Here is a 19,930-nt window from a genome sequence, read left to right as displayed (position 1 = left end):
TTTACAAAATATCTTTGAACCACATTTAGTTATTTTATCTTTTGTTTGTGTCAAATGGACTGCAGAAACATGAGCATCTCGCTGCTACTGTTCTGGACACTCTTCTAAAATATATTATATAAGACAGGTGGTTTCTCCATACAAGATCATTTATATTAGCTGGGGGACAGCTTTTATAAACATAAAAGAGACCTTAAACACACCTTGTACATAGGTCATTTACATTCATATGCCTCCTTGCCATCCACATGCTCAGACTGTCAATTAATTGATAGCGTATGTACTTCGAACTATAAGGGTTACATTTTAACTTCTTGACTAATTTATCTTTGGATACAACCAAGAGAAATGACAGAAAGGAGCAGCAATTGGGAAACAAGCATTGCATTGCAGCAGGATGTCTGTGAAATGGACCTCCGTGCTTCTGCTAATACAACTGACCTTTTACTTTAGCTCTGGGAATTGTGGAAAGGTGCTGATGTGGGCTGCAGAATACAGCCATTGGATGAATATGAAGATCGTCCTGAATGAGCTTGTTCAGAGAGGTCATGAAGTAACTGTAGTAGCGTCTTCAGCTTCCATTCTTTTTGATCCCAACAACTCATCCACTCTTAAATTTGAAGTTTTTCCTGCATCTTTAACTAAAACTGAGATGGACAATATCACCATGCAACAGGTTAAGAGATGGTCAGACCTTCCAAAAGATACATTTTGGTCATATTTTTCACAAGTACAAGAAATAATGTGGATATTTAGTGACACGATTAGAAATATCTGCAAAGATTTAGCCTCAAATAAGAAATTTATAAAAAAATTACAAGTGTCAAGATTTGACATCGTTTTTGCAGATGCTGTTTTTCCCGGTGGTGAGCTGCTGGCTGAACTACTAAACATACCCCTTGTGTACAGTCTCCGCTTCTCTCCTGGTTACGCTATTGAAAAGCATAGTGGAGGATTTCTATTTCCTCCTTCCTATGCACCTGTTGTCATGTCAGAATTAAGTGATCAAATGACTTTCATGGAGAGGGTAAAAAATATGATCTATATGCTTTATTTTGACTTTTGGTTTCAACTCTTTGATATGAAGAAGTGGGATCAGTTTTACAGTGAAGTTCTAGGTAAGTAACTTTTCCAGTCAGTATCATTAAGATCTAACTTATTTGTGTCTTTGAAGCAGAGCTTATGTAAAGCCATAAAATAAGGCTAGTGGGGTTTTTGGTAAGTGAATTTATGAAATGAAAATACAGTATGATCTATCAATTTCACAAATACAGAAAAGTTTAAATTATAGAATCGGTTAAAACCCTGTGGTCATCACCCATACAGAGCACTCCAGAAAATCATAAACCTATATATTAGTTCACCTAAGACTTTAAGCAATTACACATTTGCTCTACTATACACTGTTTTACATCTTAGAAACAGTAAAATCCATCAAGTAACACTGAATGTACAGATTTAGAATGAATAGTTACACATTTTTCTACAACTATCTATATAACTGCAGAAATTGTTTCTTCTTGTAAACCTCAGTTTTCTTATTTAGAAATTTAAAGATGTTCCCATGTTACCAGAACGTTTCCTTCAGAGTTGAGAGAAATAAGTTGAGATACAGAAATGTCTGTGTCTCAGAAGCAAAAATCGATAAGGGTAATTTATAGTTTCTAATGTTTCTATACTTCTTCACTAAAGAATTGGAAATCATTCATTTAAAGTCCTATCATTTTGTTGAAGTGCAAAGGTTGTTATATCTATATAGTTTTTCTTTTGAAACTATGTCTCTTTAATAAAAAATATGAAACATTAAAGTTGAGTACAAATCTATATTTCAATAATTTCTCAAAAATTTCCATCTATAATTTACCAATATGTTTCCTTAAAAAATAATGTTACTAAGATCTTAGCTTGAATCCAAAGTAGTAGTTGGTACAAGTATTTCAGCCATACTCTCAAAATATTCCACATTTCAGTTGAAGAACCAAAAATAAAAGGATTAGCTTAGTGATTTATGCAAACTAGACTATTTCTTAGGAAATTACTTTTACGGGTACAGTAAAATTAATTGATTATGGACCTCAAAGAGTTGTCTAAATGTCTTTATGCTACTATTGAAGCTTTAAAGAGAAAGTGCATTGATATTTAATTCTCTATGACTTATTTTAATAATTGTTTATGATTGTGAGACTACTGATGTGACATTAGAGATGTAGCTTACCTCACAATTCTCCTACCACTTTGCCTTTCTTATAAATATACATGGACAAAATATATAATAAAAAATAAATTATGCCTATATATAAATATACGTATATTTTTTCAAAGTACAGATGCTTTGCCTATATTTTTGTCTACATTATTCTAACACTTTTAGAAAGTTACCTAAAGTAATTATCTTGTGTCATCCACCTTTTCTTTTCTTTATTCCTATCAGGAAAACCCACTACATTATTTGAGACAATGGGGAAAGCCGACATATGGCTGATTCGAAACTCCTGGAATTTTCAATTTCCTCATCCACTATTACCAAATATTGTTTATGTCGGAGGACTCCATTGCAAACCTGCCAAACCCCTACCTAAGGTAAACATACTTTCATTGGTGTTATTTTGTTGGCTTTGAATTTTCAGCAGAAATGATTCTATAGTTTTCATTCAGTGTTTGACTTACACTGAAAGAAAGCTGTGAAGTGGGTGGGGTAAAGCAGATACCAATTAGAAGCTCATGTACATGTTGATACTATCACAATTATGTGAGTTTCATGAATATTACAAATAGAAAGGAATACTAAGGAGACTTTGAAAATAGGGTTGGTTAAATTAAAGCCTTGATTACACAACACCTAAGAAGATATTGCTCATTTATTCAAAGAATATTTATAAAGGGATTAGCACAAGATACAGGTAAGTGCAGCATTTTCACAGAAAATTAATAGACGCAGTTTCTGTTCCAACATACCTTACATTCTCCTTCAAAATCTAAAATATAAGAAAGTAATAAAAATTTTATAAAAACTATTATCTCAAGGAAAAACCCAATGCCAAGAAAGCATCAGTAGAGATCATAGAAAGTAACCTGGAGTCACTGATTAGTTAGATGAGATTTCAACAATATGCAAGAATAGGTAAAAGAATGACAGGGAGAGAGAGTCAAAAAAGAAAAGCAGGTAAAGTGGTCAGGTCAGTTCTCAAGTCTCCAAGTTCAGTTTGCAGGGAGAGACTAAGAATCAAATGATGCTGAGAGGCAAATTAGAGCCAGATACCTATTAGGAATTGAAATATTTACTAAGCACATTGAAAAACTCTAAAAAGAATTAAGAAATAAAGATATATCAAAAGATTCTCTTTTTAAGGATATGCTTCCAAAATATTCAATGGATTAAATTGCAAAAGGGCCAGACTGTTATGAGATGACCATTCAAGAAATTTTGCATGGATTCAGGTAGCAGATCACGGAAAAGTAGATTAGAATGTTGATAGAAATAATTATGCCTACATTTATAGAACTAGTACCAACTTCCTATAGTGTTGTGTGGAAAAAATGCTAACATGGACAAAATACAAAATACTTAAAATGTCTCTGGCATATAGTCAGGGACTCAGAAATATTAATTTTGCAATTATGATTCTTCTGTTATTATTGGTAACACCACTAATTACTTAAAATGTGCAAATCACTTGAGATATCATTCTTCATTTAATAGAACCAGATTGTTCAGCACATCAAGCTTATATTCTCTTACAAAGTCATAAATGACAGATATTCTGTGGGCTTGATTAAAAGTAGACATATCAGTTTTGGCAGTAAGATGAGCTAGCTGAAACTCTAAAATTTTACCATAAGTAATAAGGATCTTCACCAGTATTCCAGCTTAGCTTAAAACACTTCCTCAACAATATAAATGTGTGCCTTTAATATTTGTAGGCAAACCCAGTGTTCACTGGATCTTCTTAAAGCATTTAAATTATTCTCCATTCAGATCCTGGAGATTTACATGTTAGAGCATAAACATACCCTGTAAGAGCAGGTGATTTCTGCTTTATAATAAGCAACTCAGCAAAGCTTCCTTGGGAAACTTGTCTCAATATCATAGCTTCCTGACAGAGAAGCACAGAGAAAATGAACAATGCATGTATAATAAAGACCAAATAATCTCACCACTTATATCTGAATAGTGCTCTTTGTTTCAATACCAAAAACAATTCTGTCAGCATATATGATTATATTCTTTATGAAGGAACACAAGAACTTCATAGATTTTAAATTAATATTATGCTTTTAAGACATATGTACAAAGTAGGCATTCTTTATTACCTTATTATATAATCTCTTAAAACATCATTTTTATCTACATAAAACTGAGATTTTATTCCATTGTTAAAACTCAATATCTATGTTGAATGGAAACTGCATGGGCTTTGTATGGTAACTTTCTTTAGAGACAAAAGCTGAGGTAAGACCAATGAAAAATCTATGCCACCACACCCTGCCTTTGAAAGATTTCCCCGTTCACACGAAGGAAAACTGATAGTGACAGTACAAGAAGAAAGAGAGTAAGAAATATAGAAGGACAAGAAAAAGGTTGACTAGTAGTACAATAGTGATAATTACTAATACTAACTGTTGTTTCTAACATGCAGAAAGATTTGAATGCAAATCAATAGTTGTAAAACCGGTTCTTTAATTACTTATAATTTAAAATAATTGCTAACCCAAATTGCTTTCTTTTCAATTAAATATTAGATTACCAGATAATTTCTATATATTTTAAGAGAATAAGACACTTGACAAAATGTATCTGGTGTTTTAAAAATGCATGTTGCTATTAGTTTTATAATATATTCACATGAAATCAAACAGAGAAAAATTAATCAAGTTGTACCTATTCAACATTATAGAAAATATTCATAAAATTAACATTGGAAGTAATCAAACATCTTAAATGAAGGAATGATTAAAAACGTATGTGCATACAATAGCAATACAATGATTTTATCAATGAAATCTTCAATTACACTGTCAATCATAATACAAATAAAGTGAGTTAGAAAATGATAAATACAACAAGATGACAATTTTCTGCAGGAGGATAATGTACATATAATAAGATTAGAATTTCCTAATAAATGTCACATGTTTACATTGAACTATATAAATAGTACATAAGCCATGATGAAAACATACTTATTTTACATAAATAGTATCTCAGTAATTTTAGAAAAATGCTATTAAAAAATCTTTTCATACTTTTATAAAATTTCTTACATTAATCTTGTATTTTATAATGTTATCACAGAAGACTATCAACAGAGCATAGTTGAGAGTATCTAACCTGTGTTGAAATACAGATTCATCACTCATATGAACTGGTTGTTTCTTCTTCTGTGATAACATTATAAAAATATATAATTAATGTAAGAAATTTTATAAAAGTATGAAAAGATTCTTTTTAAATAACATTTTTATAAAATTACTGAGATATTATTTATGATATATTATTAATAAAATTACTGCGATATTATTTATTCAACCTGACCAGATAAAGAAGGCTCTGGGCATCAAGTCAGTGAGATAAAACACTGAACAGGAGTTACACTGAACATAGCTACAGGTAACTGCAAACGCATATGATACCTAGATGCCCTAATTATTACCTAGAGTAGTAGTACAATGACTTTCATGTTAAGATTAAAAATCATATTTTAAACAACCCTCTGCAATATCGGGTCTACAGAGTTAACATTTGGACTTTTTTTCTTTATTTTGTTCAGAACCATTAGAAAAAGTTTTACCCTAATGATTAAATCTGAAAGTATTTAAATTTAAATATTGCCATACAATGGGGAATGCAAGTCAGAATAATTCTCAATCAACTGCAGCCAAGCACACCTTCAGCAGAAGTGTTACATAGTGTGAATGAGCTACTCAAAAGAGAGACAAGATCTCCCATGTGGGAAGGCCTGGTGGCCTCTTTGATTACATGAAATAACAAGTGCCTGCCTCTGAGACACAGCACAGTGATGATCAGAGTTCCTCAGTGCAGTGATAAATAGCACATCAATTTAAACAGTGTGATTTCAGGGCAATAGGTGTTTCTACCTAGACAATAACCTGAAAAATATGATAAGTCAACTATCTAACTATATACTGTATAATTCTGTGTTATAAGTGAGACTCTCAGGAACAATTCATAGAAATTCCAAATCACAATACCAGACTTGAGAATGTCAATGTTTTTTAACCACCAGCTTTTATTTATTTTATTTTTTGAAAAACTACTGGAAGACTCTGACAAACTTCAAGTGAAGTTATAAAGTATTGTAGAGTAACATAAATGTAGATGTAAAATTATCCCAACTGTGGGTAACTTTTCCTCACTGCTCATAGGTAGAGAAGTAAACCACTAACAGTTTCAAACTAAAAGAATTCTACAGGAAACATGCCTGAAATAAACACAAGTGATTTAGTAGAACAACAATATAGAATTAAAGTCAAGTGGTGCCACTTCCCAAGAACCTATATAAGTAAGTACAATATTTTAAGTGAGGAATCTGGGTATATTTTAACATTATCTCTCTCACTACAATGTAACAGCTGTATTTCTTTTCTCCCTTACATGCACACACATACATACATAATACACACACATATTTACACAAATATCCTAAGCAGAGGCCACCTATCTCATATTATACATGTTCTTGCAAAGAAACTTAGTGGTTGAGTCAATCAAAAAATATTATTTACTCCGGTAATTCCTCAAAATACTTGATTTTCTCTCTTTAGTAATTTGTACCAATTCTTTCAGTAGTACCTTCTGTACAAATACTCTTTTCTGATGGAACTAATTCTTTTTTCACAGGAAATGGAAGAGTTTGTCCAGAGCTCTGGAGAAAATGGTATTGTGGTGTTTTCTCTGGGGTCAATGGTCAGTACCATGACAGAAGAAAGGGCCAACGTAATTGCATCAGCCCTTGCCAAGATCCCACAAAAGGTTAGATCAAGTGCCTTAGTGGTTTGGAAAACTACTGAAAGAGGCTGTCAGAGTTTTAAAAAATCTAATTGTAGAAACTTCTGGCAAATGTGAAGCGGTCCAAAATTCAGAAAATGAGAACAAGGATAATCCTGGATAAACTGTGAGAAGTTTGAAAATTGTGATTGCATTTTAAAAAACGGTTTTAAGTATGAACACTCCCTATGTAAATATGCTGACAGTAAATTCTATGGAGGATGGTATTTAAAAAGTGTTTGGAGACTTTTCACCTCCTATCCTATAAAATTTTGATTTATATATGTGATATACAGATAAAGAATGTTAAAGATTAGACTGAACGACTGTTTATATCCAAATACAGTCTTAAACATGCTTGCATAGCATTCACTGACCAAAGTAATATTTGTGCATCAGACAACGGGTTCCTTGTGACCCTGCAGGAGTTACTACTCTTGGTATGCGTGAGCGGGTCCTATTAGCATCAGTGGGAACTCAGTACTCCACAAGTATCCACAAAAGGGAACTTGAGACCCACAATTATTTTAATTTCTGATATTAGCAGTCATACAAACGGCTGAATTTAACTCAACATACTTCAGGTAAGTGAAAATGGTGCTTAATGTAGTCTTTAGAATGACTTTCAGGTGTTTTCAACTAAAAATGTATATCCAGAACTGTGTCCTTGTAGAAATACAAGTAAGACTTATGATAATTTACCTTCAAAACAGTTTACCTATCCCAGCAGTATCTAGTGAGTGAAGAATACTTGACTGACTCTTGGGCCACCTCTATCACTCATTGTACTCAGGAAGCTCTTGGTGAATGTTTACAATTTTTGGATGTCATATTTCTAATTGTACTTTAAGTCCCATGCTTATATAACATATGTGAAAACAAATAGAGAAGACTAGCTCTGTTAGTAATTATGCAGTATAAATTTTATTTAAGGATCTGTGATAGTATAACATGATTGCATGTCATTGATTTAGGAATAATAACTGCAACATGTGGGGAGTAGGGTAGTAAGGAGAATTAATTCCAATCCTGTGATTACAAGTGTAAATTCTAGACTCTACTATTGTACATTTCAGGATCTAGGAGTTTTACTTTTATAAAGACGGTGTCTGGAAGATGTTGCTAATGTATTTTACTTCGACACAAGGAACAAACTTTTTAAGTATATTAATAAATATTTCTGATGCAGCAAATAGTAAACACTGTAAATTATTGTACAGTTTGAGGATTGCTTGAGAGTTTCAAAATTAGCAACTTAAACATAAAAATGTCTTTACTATAGCAGATCATATTAATCATCATTGTCAAAGCTTTGTAGCACATTGTCTAAGTGTTAATAATCAGTTGACCAAATTCAGCAAAATGCAACTTTGAGTTCATTCAACACTTGTATTTTTATTCATGGTACCAACAGAGTCCTCATTTCTATGCCAAAAAAAAAAAAAAAAAGAAAAAAAAAAATCCCAAATCAGCAATACTGATAATACTCTGAATTTGTGTCAAACATTGTCACTTGAAATTTTCCTTGGAAGTAGTGCTTGATAATTTGTAATTCCAATGAAGTTATACGTACTACCTTTGCAGCATTAATTTATTTATTGTAAGTTGCTTATTTCATGAACCTGTTATTTTGTCCATCAGAGGACAACAGGCTCTAACATAAGAACCTATAGACAAGTAGATAGATGTGAACTACTTTCCATATTACTCAAAAAGAAATGAATACATTAAAATTAAATTTGGAAGATGGAAACTAATATAAAATACATAAAAAAACTATAAGTTATTACTAAATTGTTACCTTTTTACACTAGAATTATAATGATGACTTATATTTTTATACCTTTTTTAGATTATATTTAGTTTTTAAATTAAATTAATTTGACTTTTACTTTTAAGTTCAGGGGTACATATGCAGGTTTTTCACATAGGTAAATTTGTGTCATGAGAGTTTGTTGTACTGATTGTTTCATCACCCAGATAGTAAGACTAAAATATCCGTAGATTATTTTTCCTGATCTCTGTCCTCCCATCCTCCACCCTCTAATACACCTCCAATAGACGGTATATTGTTCCCATCTATGTGTTCACATGTTCTCATCTTTTAGCTTCCATTTATAGGTAAGAACATGCCATATTTGGATTTCCATTTCCAAGTTCGTTTGCTAAGAATAATGGCCTCCAACTCTATCCATTTCCCTGGAAATATATAATTTTTTTTTTTATGGCAGGATAATATACTGTAGTATATATGTACCATATTTTGTTTATTCAATTCATACGTGATGGGCATTTACATTGATTCCATGTCCTTGCTATTGTGTATAGTACTGCAATTAACATATATGTTCATAAGTCTTTATAAAAAAAACAATTTAAAGTCCTTTGGTCATATATGCAGGAATGGGATTTCAGGGTTTTATGATATTTTTTGCCTCTAGGTTTTTGAAGAATCACCATACTGTCTTCCACAATGATTGAACTAAGTTACACTCCAACCAACAGTGTATAAGCATTCCTTTTCTATACAACCTCACCAGTGTCATATTTTTTATTTTTAATAACAGCCATTTTGACTGGTGTAAGATGCTATCTCATTATGATTTTGATTTGCATTTCTCTAATGATCTGTGATGTTAAGCTTTTTTGTGATATGATGGTTGGCTGCACATAGGTCTTCTTTTAAATAGTGTAACAGTTTCTAAAATATTTGAACTTTTCAATGATAATATCATTTGTCTATGGTATTATTTTGGAAAGTCATGATTTCTTTATATACCTAACTAATAATAAAATTTAAGCAATGAAGTGTGAGTATTCTATTTACATCACTCTCTGAGTAGTTCTTATTTATTAGCATCCCTTGATCTCACTCCTACTCTTTTTACAGTTCTAACATTCTATACCTTTTGAGTTCCACTCATGGAATAAGATATTTTCTTTACTGTAACAGGTTCTGTGGAGATTTGATGGGAATAAACCAGATGCCTTAGGTCTCAATACTCGACTGTACAAGTGGATACCCCAGAATGATCTTTTAGGTAAGACTCTGAGTAGACAATCCTAGTGACTTTTGTGAACAACCCCAAACTCTGGGGAACAAATACTAATACTGAATATATTAGTAACAACACATTGGGTGTTAATATTTCATCATGAAATAAGATTATTGAATATCTGTTATGGAAAAACCAAATGTAACTTCTTTATATTTATTTTCCAGTATGAGGGGGGAAGAATACACCATAAATGTTGTCATTTTATGATATACATTCACGTCCTTTATGGTCAGAATCAGAGGGAATCTTTATTTCAGGTGTTATTATATCTCACAGAATTTTTCAATACTTTCTGGGCTGTCTCTTTGTCTCTTATTTCTACAACTTTACACCTGTTTTTTCTTTCCTGCAGGGTTATTTCAAATGCCACTAAAAATAATAGCTCCTCTATCACCAGTGACTCTGCATTTTCTGGAGGATTAAATTCCTAATCTTAATCATAAAATGATGATACATTTTACGATGAAGTGTGACCTATCTTTTCTCAATCCTAGCACCACCATCAATCCCCTGCCTGCTGCCTTGCACACTCCACAAATCACACTCTGTGACTACATTTAAAATAGCACCTTATGTCATGCCAATCTCATTGGTTTGTTCTTTTTTGCACATTTTTTAAAAACTGGAATGAACCGTTTAATTAGTTCAACGGGAAATCCTGTATTAATTTTTGCAGTCTGAAGTCACACAAACCATATAGTCTTCACTTACGTATCTAGCACAAGCACGTGTTTCTTCTTTGAACTCTGAAAAGCAATACCAAATTAGTTCAATGTGCTATCTAGAAAACACCGTCACTTTCAGAGCCTTTCGTTGTGCGTCTATCTCATTTTATTCCTATGAATAATTTTGCTAAAATTCATTCGATCCCAGGTCATCCAAAAGCCAGAGCTTTTATAACTCATGGTGGAGCCAATGGCATCTACGAGGCGATCTACCATGGGATCCCTATGGTGGGCATTCCGTTGTTTGCGGATCAACCTGATAACATTGCTCACGTGGTGGCCAAGGGTGCAGCCGTTAGAGTGGACTTCAACACAATGTCCAGTACAGACTTGCTGAATGCACTGAAGACTGTAATTAATGATCCTTTGTGAGTATAACAATATTTTCCACTAGGTGGTATTTATAGATAGCTTCTTTTGTCCATAGTGAATGTGAGTTTCATCCTTTTTATAAGAGACTAATTTTGAAAGAATTTAAGTCATTTAACCAATCTGAAATCTTTTATTTTTTGTCAGTTATTTTAAAATTGTATTTGAACCCCATATATCTAATGGGTAACCAGTTAGTGAAACAATTTTCTGCACAAAAACGCATTTAAACTGATAGAGATAATATAAACTATGCATTTCTTAAAAAACTGACATAATGAATTATTAGTAGAAAGGAAGAGTAAACTTTAAATAATATAAAATATTTTAACAAAATATCTAAAATGTCTCAGGATAGGACTATTTTCTTGCTGAAAAAATTACTTTTTATTATTATACTTATTCTAACAGACTTGAAAATGAGATTTAATTTTGATAGCATAAAACCCACCTGTTTATGGTATAAAATCCAAATAGATTTAAGAATGTTTAATGAATAATGAAGCCATTACCATTACATAATTTTAGAACATTTTTGTCAACATAAAATAAACTACAATGACCCATCTCACATGAGCACTTAGTTCTAATCTAACACGAATTTGTTTTCTTTCTCCATAGGTTATTCTCTCTAGATATTCCATATAAATGGAATAATATAGTTTACAGTGCTGTGTAAATGACATCTCACCTAGCCTAGTTTTTTGGGTTTTTTTTTTAATGGTTTTTAGTTTTATTCATGTTATTGTGTGTTTTAATACTTCAGTTCTCCTTACAGCAGTATAATATTTTATAGTACAGATATGCCAAATTTTATTTGCTTACTTACCAGTTCATTGGTTTTTTGATTGTTTCCAATTGTGACTTTTATGAACATTACTGCACACATTTTTGCATAAACATGTTTTCCTTTCTTTTGGGTTGATACTATCAGTGGAATTGCTGGCTCATGTTGGAACTGTATGTTTATGAAGAACCTTTATACTATTTTCCAAAGTACTTGTTCCATTCATCACCACCACCAGCAGTATAGTATGGTTCCAATTCCTCCACATGTAAATGTGTTTTTGTCTTTTTGTTACAGCCTTCTCAGTGGGTATAAAATGATCTCTCATCATTATCCTGGATTGTATTTTTCATTACAGCTGAAGAAGCTGAGAATTTTTATATGTGCTTACTAAGCATTCATATATCTTCTTTGAAAATATGTCTACTCCAATCCTTGGAACATTTTTAAACTTTGCTATTTGTCTTATTAAGTTTTAATAACTATTTATATATTATAAGTCATATTTGATATGTCATTTTTAAATATTTTTTCTCATTTTGGGTGAACTAACGTTTTACTTTTATTAGAATGGTCTTTGAAGCACAAAGAAATTTAATTTTAAGTTAAATTTTCAATAATTGATTTTCTTAATGCCACAAAGATAACAATGTGTAAATTGTCTTTTACAGTCCAGCTACCATCAATTCAGCATTTATAGCTACTATCAATAATGTTTTGTATAAGGAAGGGGCATCATCTAAAGGAAAACTTTAAAGATACTTTATCAGAAAGAAAATAGAAGGATAGCAAATGATAAAAAATATCTTTAAGGAAGATAGGAAATAATTGAAAAGAAACATAAACTAACTTGGACAAATAGGAAGTAAATATAAAATACAGTGGTAGATTTAAATGTGATTATACAAATACTTTCACTCAATCTAAACAGACTTTTTAAAAAAAGCAAATAATGAGCAAGGATATAAAACAATTGAAGAATACAATTAACAAATGGAATCTTATAATGTAAATAAATACATACACATGCACATATATACATATACAATACACATACATGTATCATATATATACATTTATATATCAACATGAAGACACATTTTTCTAGAGTATGTCAAATATTTAATAGTTATTTGAAGTGACGTGGTGGACCATAAATCAAGAGTTAATAAATATAAAAAGATTCAGTATTATAAAGACTACACGATCCAGCCATAGTGAAAGTAAGGGAGGTTATAAAAATGATAACTAAAATGTCTTTAAATTTTGGAAATTAAAATAATACACTTTAAAAAAATAAAGTCTAGAAATAAATTATAATTATGCATACACTTTTATCTCAGCAATTCTACTCTCAATTATATATACAATATGTGTGTATAAATATGTAAATCTAATCCTATATAGAAGAAAGCTCACAACAGAATTATCATCAGTGTTGAAAAAATTTAGCAACCCAAATGTCTATTAATCATAAAATGAAGATGTAATATATGCTTTATCAATCAACAGAATACTACACAGCAATGGAATTACCAAACAACTGCTGCATTAAAAGAAAAAACACTAATGAGTACATATTATATAATTCAACTACATAAACAAGCAAAATTAATGTATGCTGTTCAAAGTCAGCATAATACTTAATTGAAGGACAAAAGTCGTTACTAAACGGGTCCAAAAAAAAGAGTTATTCTAGGCAGGATGTGATATTTTATACCATGATCTGAGCAGTAGGTAAAATTGGTATCTTCACTAAGATAATGCTCAAAATGATCTTACATTTTTTAGCTATTCACTCGGTGTATGTATATATATGTTTTATATTTAATATTTAAATGTTTATTTTATGAGATATACACTGTATTTTAAAATTCTCAGAATCAAATAACCAAATAAGCGCAGAAAATAGAAAAAATGCTAGAGGTTCCATCACATTGTGGCCGGTAAAAGCCTCTCTTAGAGGTAACACTTAGAAGAAAGGCTCAAAAAGGAGAGAAGTTTGCCCTTGGTAGTAATAAGAAAGAGTACTTCAAGAGCTGGAAAGAGGGGACAAAATGTATAAGGTGCTGTGATGAGAACAGCTTTGGGAGTTTAAAGAATATCGAAGGTCAATCTAGAAGGCAATGTGCAGGGGAAAAAGAAAAGAGCTTGCCAGTGTCTAACAATGTGGGGTCTGTAGACCAAGTAACAGACTAGGATTTTATTCTTAAAATAATGAGAAGCCAGGCAAAAATCTTAATCAAGGAAGTGTCACAATTGTACCTTTATTTCAAAAGATTATTCTGGCTACTGGTGGGAAACACTAGGAGACAAAAGAGTAGAATAGAAGCAAAGTAACTATCTATAAGACATGTTATTCGCTGTGACACAATTCCTTTTGAGGAACTTAGAGGTGATAATTTTCACATTACATTTTCACAGTCTTTCTAACAGCACTCAAAATGGCTCATAATGTTGAGAACATTCTCATATGCCTGTTTGAGAACTAAGAGTGTAATTGGATTGTTCATAATACAAAAGATAAATGCTTAAGGGACAAATATCTTATTTGTTATGATGACATTATTTCATATTGCATCAAAATACCTCAGGTACCCCATAAATATATACACTTACTACATACCTGCAGAAAGTTAAAATTTAAAAAGTAAAAAAATTAAAAAGGCTTATATTTTCTCTGCATGACAGAAATTATTTTTCTCACCTGACCTTTCATTTCTACTTTAAAAATATCTGTCAGCTCCATTAAGTTGTTTATGTTCTTCTTTATGCTGGTTATTCCAGTTAGCATTTCAATAGCTGAATTGATTAAGTGGGAGAAAGAATGTCAGAGATTGAAGATCAACTCAATGAAATAAAGTGATAAGGCAAGATTAGAGAAAAAAGTGTGAAAAGAAATGAACAAAGCCTCTAAGAAATATGGGATTATGTGTAAAAACCAAATCTACATTTGATTGGTGTACCTGAAAGTGATGGGGAGAATGAAACCAAGTTGGAAAACACTTTTTAGGATATTATCCAGGAGAATATCCTGAACATAGCAAGGAAGGCCAACATTCAAATTCAGGAAATACAGAGAACATCACAAAGAAATTCCTTGAGATGAGCAACCCCAAGGCACTTAATCCACAAATTCACCAGGGTTGAAATGAAGGAAGAAATGCTAAGGGCAGCCAGAGAGAAAGGTTAGATCACCCACAAAGGAAAGCCCATCAGACTCACAGTGGGATCTCTCAGCAGAAACCCTACAAACCAGAAGAGGGTGGGAGTCAATATTCAACATCCATAAAGAAAATAATTTGCAACCTTGAATTTCATATCCAGTAAAAATAAGCTTCATAGTGAAGGAGAAATAAAATCCTTTATGGACAAGCAACTGCTGAGAGATTTCATGACTACCAGGCCTGCCTTACAGGAGCTCCTGAAGGAAGCGCTAAACATGGAATGGAAGAACCAGTAGCAGCCACTGCAACAACATACCAAATTGTAAAGACCATCATCACTATGAAGAAACTGCATCAACTAATGGGCAAAACAACCAGCTAGCATCAAAATGGCAGGAGGAAATTCACATATAACAATATTAATCTTAAATGGAAATGGGCTAAATGCCTCAATCAAAATATATAGACTGGCAAATTAGATAAAATGTCAAGACCCATTGGTGTGCTATATTCAGGAGACCCATCTCATGTGCAAAAACAGACACAGGCTAAAAGTAAGGAGATGGAGAAAGATTTACCAAACAAATGGAGAGGGGGGAAAAAAAAAAAAAAGCAGGGGCGGTATTCCTTATCTCTGATAAAACAGACTTTAAACCAACAAAGATCAAAAGAAACAAAAAAGGGCATTATGTAATGGTAAAGGGATCAATGCAACAAGAAGAGCTAACGACCCTAAATATATATGCACCCAATACAGGAGCACCCAGATAAATAAAGCAAGTTCTTAATGACCTACAAAGAGACTTAGACTTTCCCACAATAATTGTAGGAGAACTTAACACTCCACTGTCAATATTAGACAGATCAATGAGACAGAAAATTAACAAGGCTAATTAACAAACCTAATCTAGGACTTAAACTCAGATCTGGATCAAGCGGACCTAATAGACATCTACAGAACTCTCCACCCCAAATCCACAGAATGTGCATTTTTTTCTCGGTGCCAAATCACACTTACTGTAAAATTGACCACATAATTGGAAGTAAAGTACTCCTCAGCAAATGCAAAAAGACGGAAATCATAATGAACTGTTTTCAGACCCCAGCACAATCAAATTAGAACTCAGGATTAAGAAACTCACTTAAAACCACACAACTACATGGAAACTGAACAACCTGCTCCTGAATGGCTACTGGACAAATAATGAATTGAAGGCAGAAATAAAGATGTTCTTCAAAACTAATGAGAACAAAGACACAATGTACCAGAAGCTCTGGGACACATTGAAAGCAGTGTCTAGAGGGAAATTTGTAGCACTAAATGCCATAAGAGAAGCAAGGAGATATCTAAAATCAACACCTTAACATCATGATTAAAAGAACTAAAGGAACAAGATCAAACAAATTCAAAAAAGCTAGCAGAAGACAAGAAATAACTAAGATCAGAGGAGAACTGAAAAAGATAGAGACAGAAAAAAACCCTAAAAAAAAATCAGTAAATCCAGCAGCAGATTTTATGAAAAGATCAACAAAATAGATTGACTGCTAGCCAGACTAATAAAAAAGAAAAGACAGAAGAATCAAATAGATGCAATAAAAAATGATAAAGAGGATGTCACCACTGATCTCACAGAAATACAAACGACCATCAGATATTACTACAAACACCTCCATGCAAATAAACTGGTAAATCTAGAAGAAATGGATAAATTCCTAGACATTTACACCCTCCTAAGAATAAACCAGGAAGAAGTTGAATCCCTGAATAGACCAATAACAAGGTCTGAAATTGAGGCAGCAATTAAGAGCCTGGCAACCAAAAAAAGTCCAGGACCAGGTGAGTTCATGGCCAAGTTGTACAGAGGTACAAAGAGGATCTGGTATCATTCCTTCTGAAACTATTCCAAACAGTATAAAAAGAAGGAATCCTCCCTAACTCATTTCATGATGCCAGCATCATCCTGATACCAAAACCTGGCAGAGATACAACTAAAAAAAGAAATTTTAGGCCAATATCCATGATGAGCATGGATGCAAAAATCCTCAATAAAATGCTGGCAAACCAAATTCAACAGCACATCAAAAAGCTTATCCATCACCACCAAGTCAGCTTCATCCCTGGGATATGAGGCTGGTTCAACATAGGCAAATCAATAAATGTAATCCATCACATTAAACAGAACCAAAGAAAAAATCCACATAATTATGCTCAAGGAAATGAGAGAGGACACAAGCATATGGAAAAACATTCCATGCTCTTGGTTAGAAAGATTCAATATTGTGAAAATGACCATACTGCCCAAAGTAATTTATAGATTCAATGCTATTCCCATCAAGATACCACTGATTTTCTTCACTGAATTGTAAAAAACCACCTTAAACATCATATGGAACCAAAAAAGAGAGGCCGAGTAGCCAAGATAATTCTAAGACAAAAAAAAAAAAAAATGCTAAAGACAACACACTATTTGACTTCAAACTATACTACAAGGCTACAGTAATCAAAACATCATGGTTCTGGTACCAACACAGAAATACTGACCAATGGAACCATACAGAGGCCTCAGAAATAATGCCACACATCTACAACCATCTCATCTTTAACAATCCTGACAGAAACAAGCAATAGGGAAATTATTCCATATTTAATGAATGGTGTTGAGAAACTGGCTAGCCACATGCAGAAAGCTGAAACTGGATTCCTTCCTTACACCTTATAAAAAATTAACTCCAGATGGATTAAAGATTTAAACAAAAGACCTAACACCATAAAATCCCTAGAAGAAAACCTAGGCAGTATCATTAAGGACATAGCCATGGGCAAGAAGTTCATGACTAATATATCAAAAGTAATTGCAACAAAAGTCAAAATAGACAAATGAGATCTAATTGAATTTAAGAGCTTCTGCACAGCAAAAGAAATTATCATTAGAGTGAACTGTCAACCAACTGACAAAGGACTAATATCCAGAATCTACAAATAACTTAAACAAATTTACAAGAAAAGAAAACAAACAACCCCATCAAAAAGTGTCTGAAGCATATGAACAGACAGTTTTCAGAAGACATTTATATAGCCAACAAACATGAAAGAAAACTCATCATCACTGGTCATTAGAGAAATGCAAATCAAAACCACATTGAGAAACCATCTCACACCAGTTAGAATGGAGACCATTAAAAAATCAGGAGACAGATACTGGAGAGGATGTGGAGAAATAGGAACACTTTTATACTGTTGGTGGGCGTGAAATTAGTTCCACCATTGTGGAAGATAGTGTGGTGATTCCTCAAGGATCTAGAACTAGAAATACCATTTGAACCAGCAATCCTATTACTGAGTAAATACTCAAAAGATTATAAATCATTCTTTTATAAAATACATGCACATGTATGTTCACTGTGGCACTGTTCACAATAGTGAAGACTTGGAACCAACTTAAATGCCCACCAATGCTAGACTGGATAAAGAAAATGTGGCACATATACACCATGGAAACTATATGGCCATAAAAAAGGATGAGTTGATATCCTTCACAGGGACATGGATGAAGCTGGAAACCATCATTCTTATCAAACTGACATAAGAACAGAAAACCAAACACTGATGACCTTACTCATAAGTGGGAGGGGAATATCACACACTGGGGCATGTTGGAGGGTGGTAGGCTAGGGGAGGGATAGCAGGGATTGGGGGGATTGGAGAGGGACAGCATTAGGAGAAATGCCTAATGTAGAAGATGGGGTAATGAATGCAGCAAACCACCATGACACATGTATACCTATGTAACAATCCTGCACATTCTGCATAGGTACCCCAGAACTTAAAGTATAATTAATATGTATTTTTAATTTGTCAATGAGAAAAGTTCAATTTAAAAGCCAAACTTTCTCTGATGACTCAAATTAAAATACACAAATTCTATGTCAATATTTTGACATTTACTTTGAATCATTTGACACTTTAAAACCTTTCATGGACTTCATATAACTTACTTTTAATGTTAGTATCTTTATTTTTATCCTCCAGATATAAAGAGAATGTTATGAAATTATCAAAAATTCAACATGATCAACCAGTGAAACCCCTGGATCAAGCAGTCTTCTGGATTGAATTTGTCATGCGCCACAAAGGAGCCAAGCATCTTCGGGTTGTAGCCCACGACCTCACCTGGTTCCAGTACCACTCTTTGGATGTGATCGGGTTCCTGCTGGCCAGTGTGGCAACTGTGATATTCATCATCACAAAATGTTGTCTGTTTTGTTTCTGGAAGTTTGCTAGAACAGGAAAGAAGGGGAAAAAGGATTAGTTATAGCTAAGGCTTGAGCTGAAAAACTTGATTGATGGGACTACTTCAGTTAATTTCAGCAAGAAAGATTGTGATGCAAGATTTTTTCCTCCCTGTGACAAGGAAAAAAAAAAAAAAAAAGAATCTTTCCAAAGCCTACCTTGTCAAGTAAAACATTGTTTTTCAGAAGTTTACCACCCAGTTAATGGTTAGAAATCTTTTGTGGCAATGAAGAAAACACGAGGGAAAATAAAAAATAATATAAACCCATATGAGCTTATATTGAAATTTGTTGCACTGATATTGAAATTTGTTGTTCTAATTCACAGGTTAAAGGAAAAAAATTTTCTTCAGCTTAGCTATATTATACACATTGTACATAAGCACAAGAACAGTAAGAAGTCCACTGACAATATCAGTGCTGTTTTGCACATACTCAGAATACTTTGACTTCATTTTGAACAGGATTTTGTTGTTTTAACTGTTGCTAAAGAAACTATTACATAGTTAAATTGTATAAAAAAATCT

At 32.7% G+C, this 19,930-nt stretch overlaps 1 protein-coding gene across 1 annotated transcript; it reads left to right on the top strand.

The window, feature by feature from the left end:
* Positions 1 to 350: 350 nt before the first annotated feature.
* On the top strand, positions 351 to 19,556 carry LOC120363595 (UDP-glucuronosyltransferase 2B7). The gene is made up of 6 exons (XM_039468216.2): positions 351 to 1,118; positions 2,432 to 2,580; positions 6,860 to 6,991; positions 9,960 to 10,047; positions 10,939 to 11,158; positions 19,144 to 19,556. Exons 1-6 carry the CDS (start codon positions 398 to 400, stop codon positions 19,421 to 19,423), a joined length of 1,590 nt encoding a protein of 529 aa, XP_039324150.1. The 5' UTR covers positions 351 to 397; the 3' UTR covers positions 19,424 to 19,556.
* The last annotated feature ends 374 nt before the right edge of the window (positions 19,557 to 19,930 follow it).

This window comes from Saimiri boliviensis, chromosome 3, assembly GCF_048565385.1.
Source record: "Saimiri boliviensis isolate mSaiBol1 chromosome 3, mSaiBol1.pri, whole genome shotgun sequence".
NCBI classification, from domain to species: Eukaryota; Metazoa; Chordata; class Mammalia; order Primates; family Cebidae; genus Saimiri; species Saimiri boliviensis.
This window is presented reverse-complemented; position numbering and strand designations above follow the sequence as displayed.

What these genes read in the sequence shown, in the direction of transcription:
- LOC120363595 (XM_039468216.2), top strand. Translation starts at nt 398, where the DNA reads ATGTCTGTGAAATGGACCTCCGTGCTTCTGCTAATACAACTGACCTTT. An exon ending in ACCCCAGAATGATCTTTTAG is followed by an intron (nt 10,048 to 10,938) that starts GTAAGACTCTGA and finishes ATTCGATCCCAG; the next exon opens with GTCATCCAAAAGCCAGAGCT. An exon ending in ACTGTAATTAATGATCCTTT is followed by an intron (nt 11,159 to 19,143) that starts GTGAGTATAACA and finishes TTTATCCTCCAG; the next exon opens with ATATAAAGAGAATGTTATGA.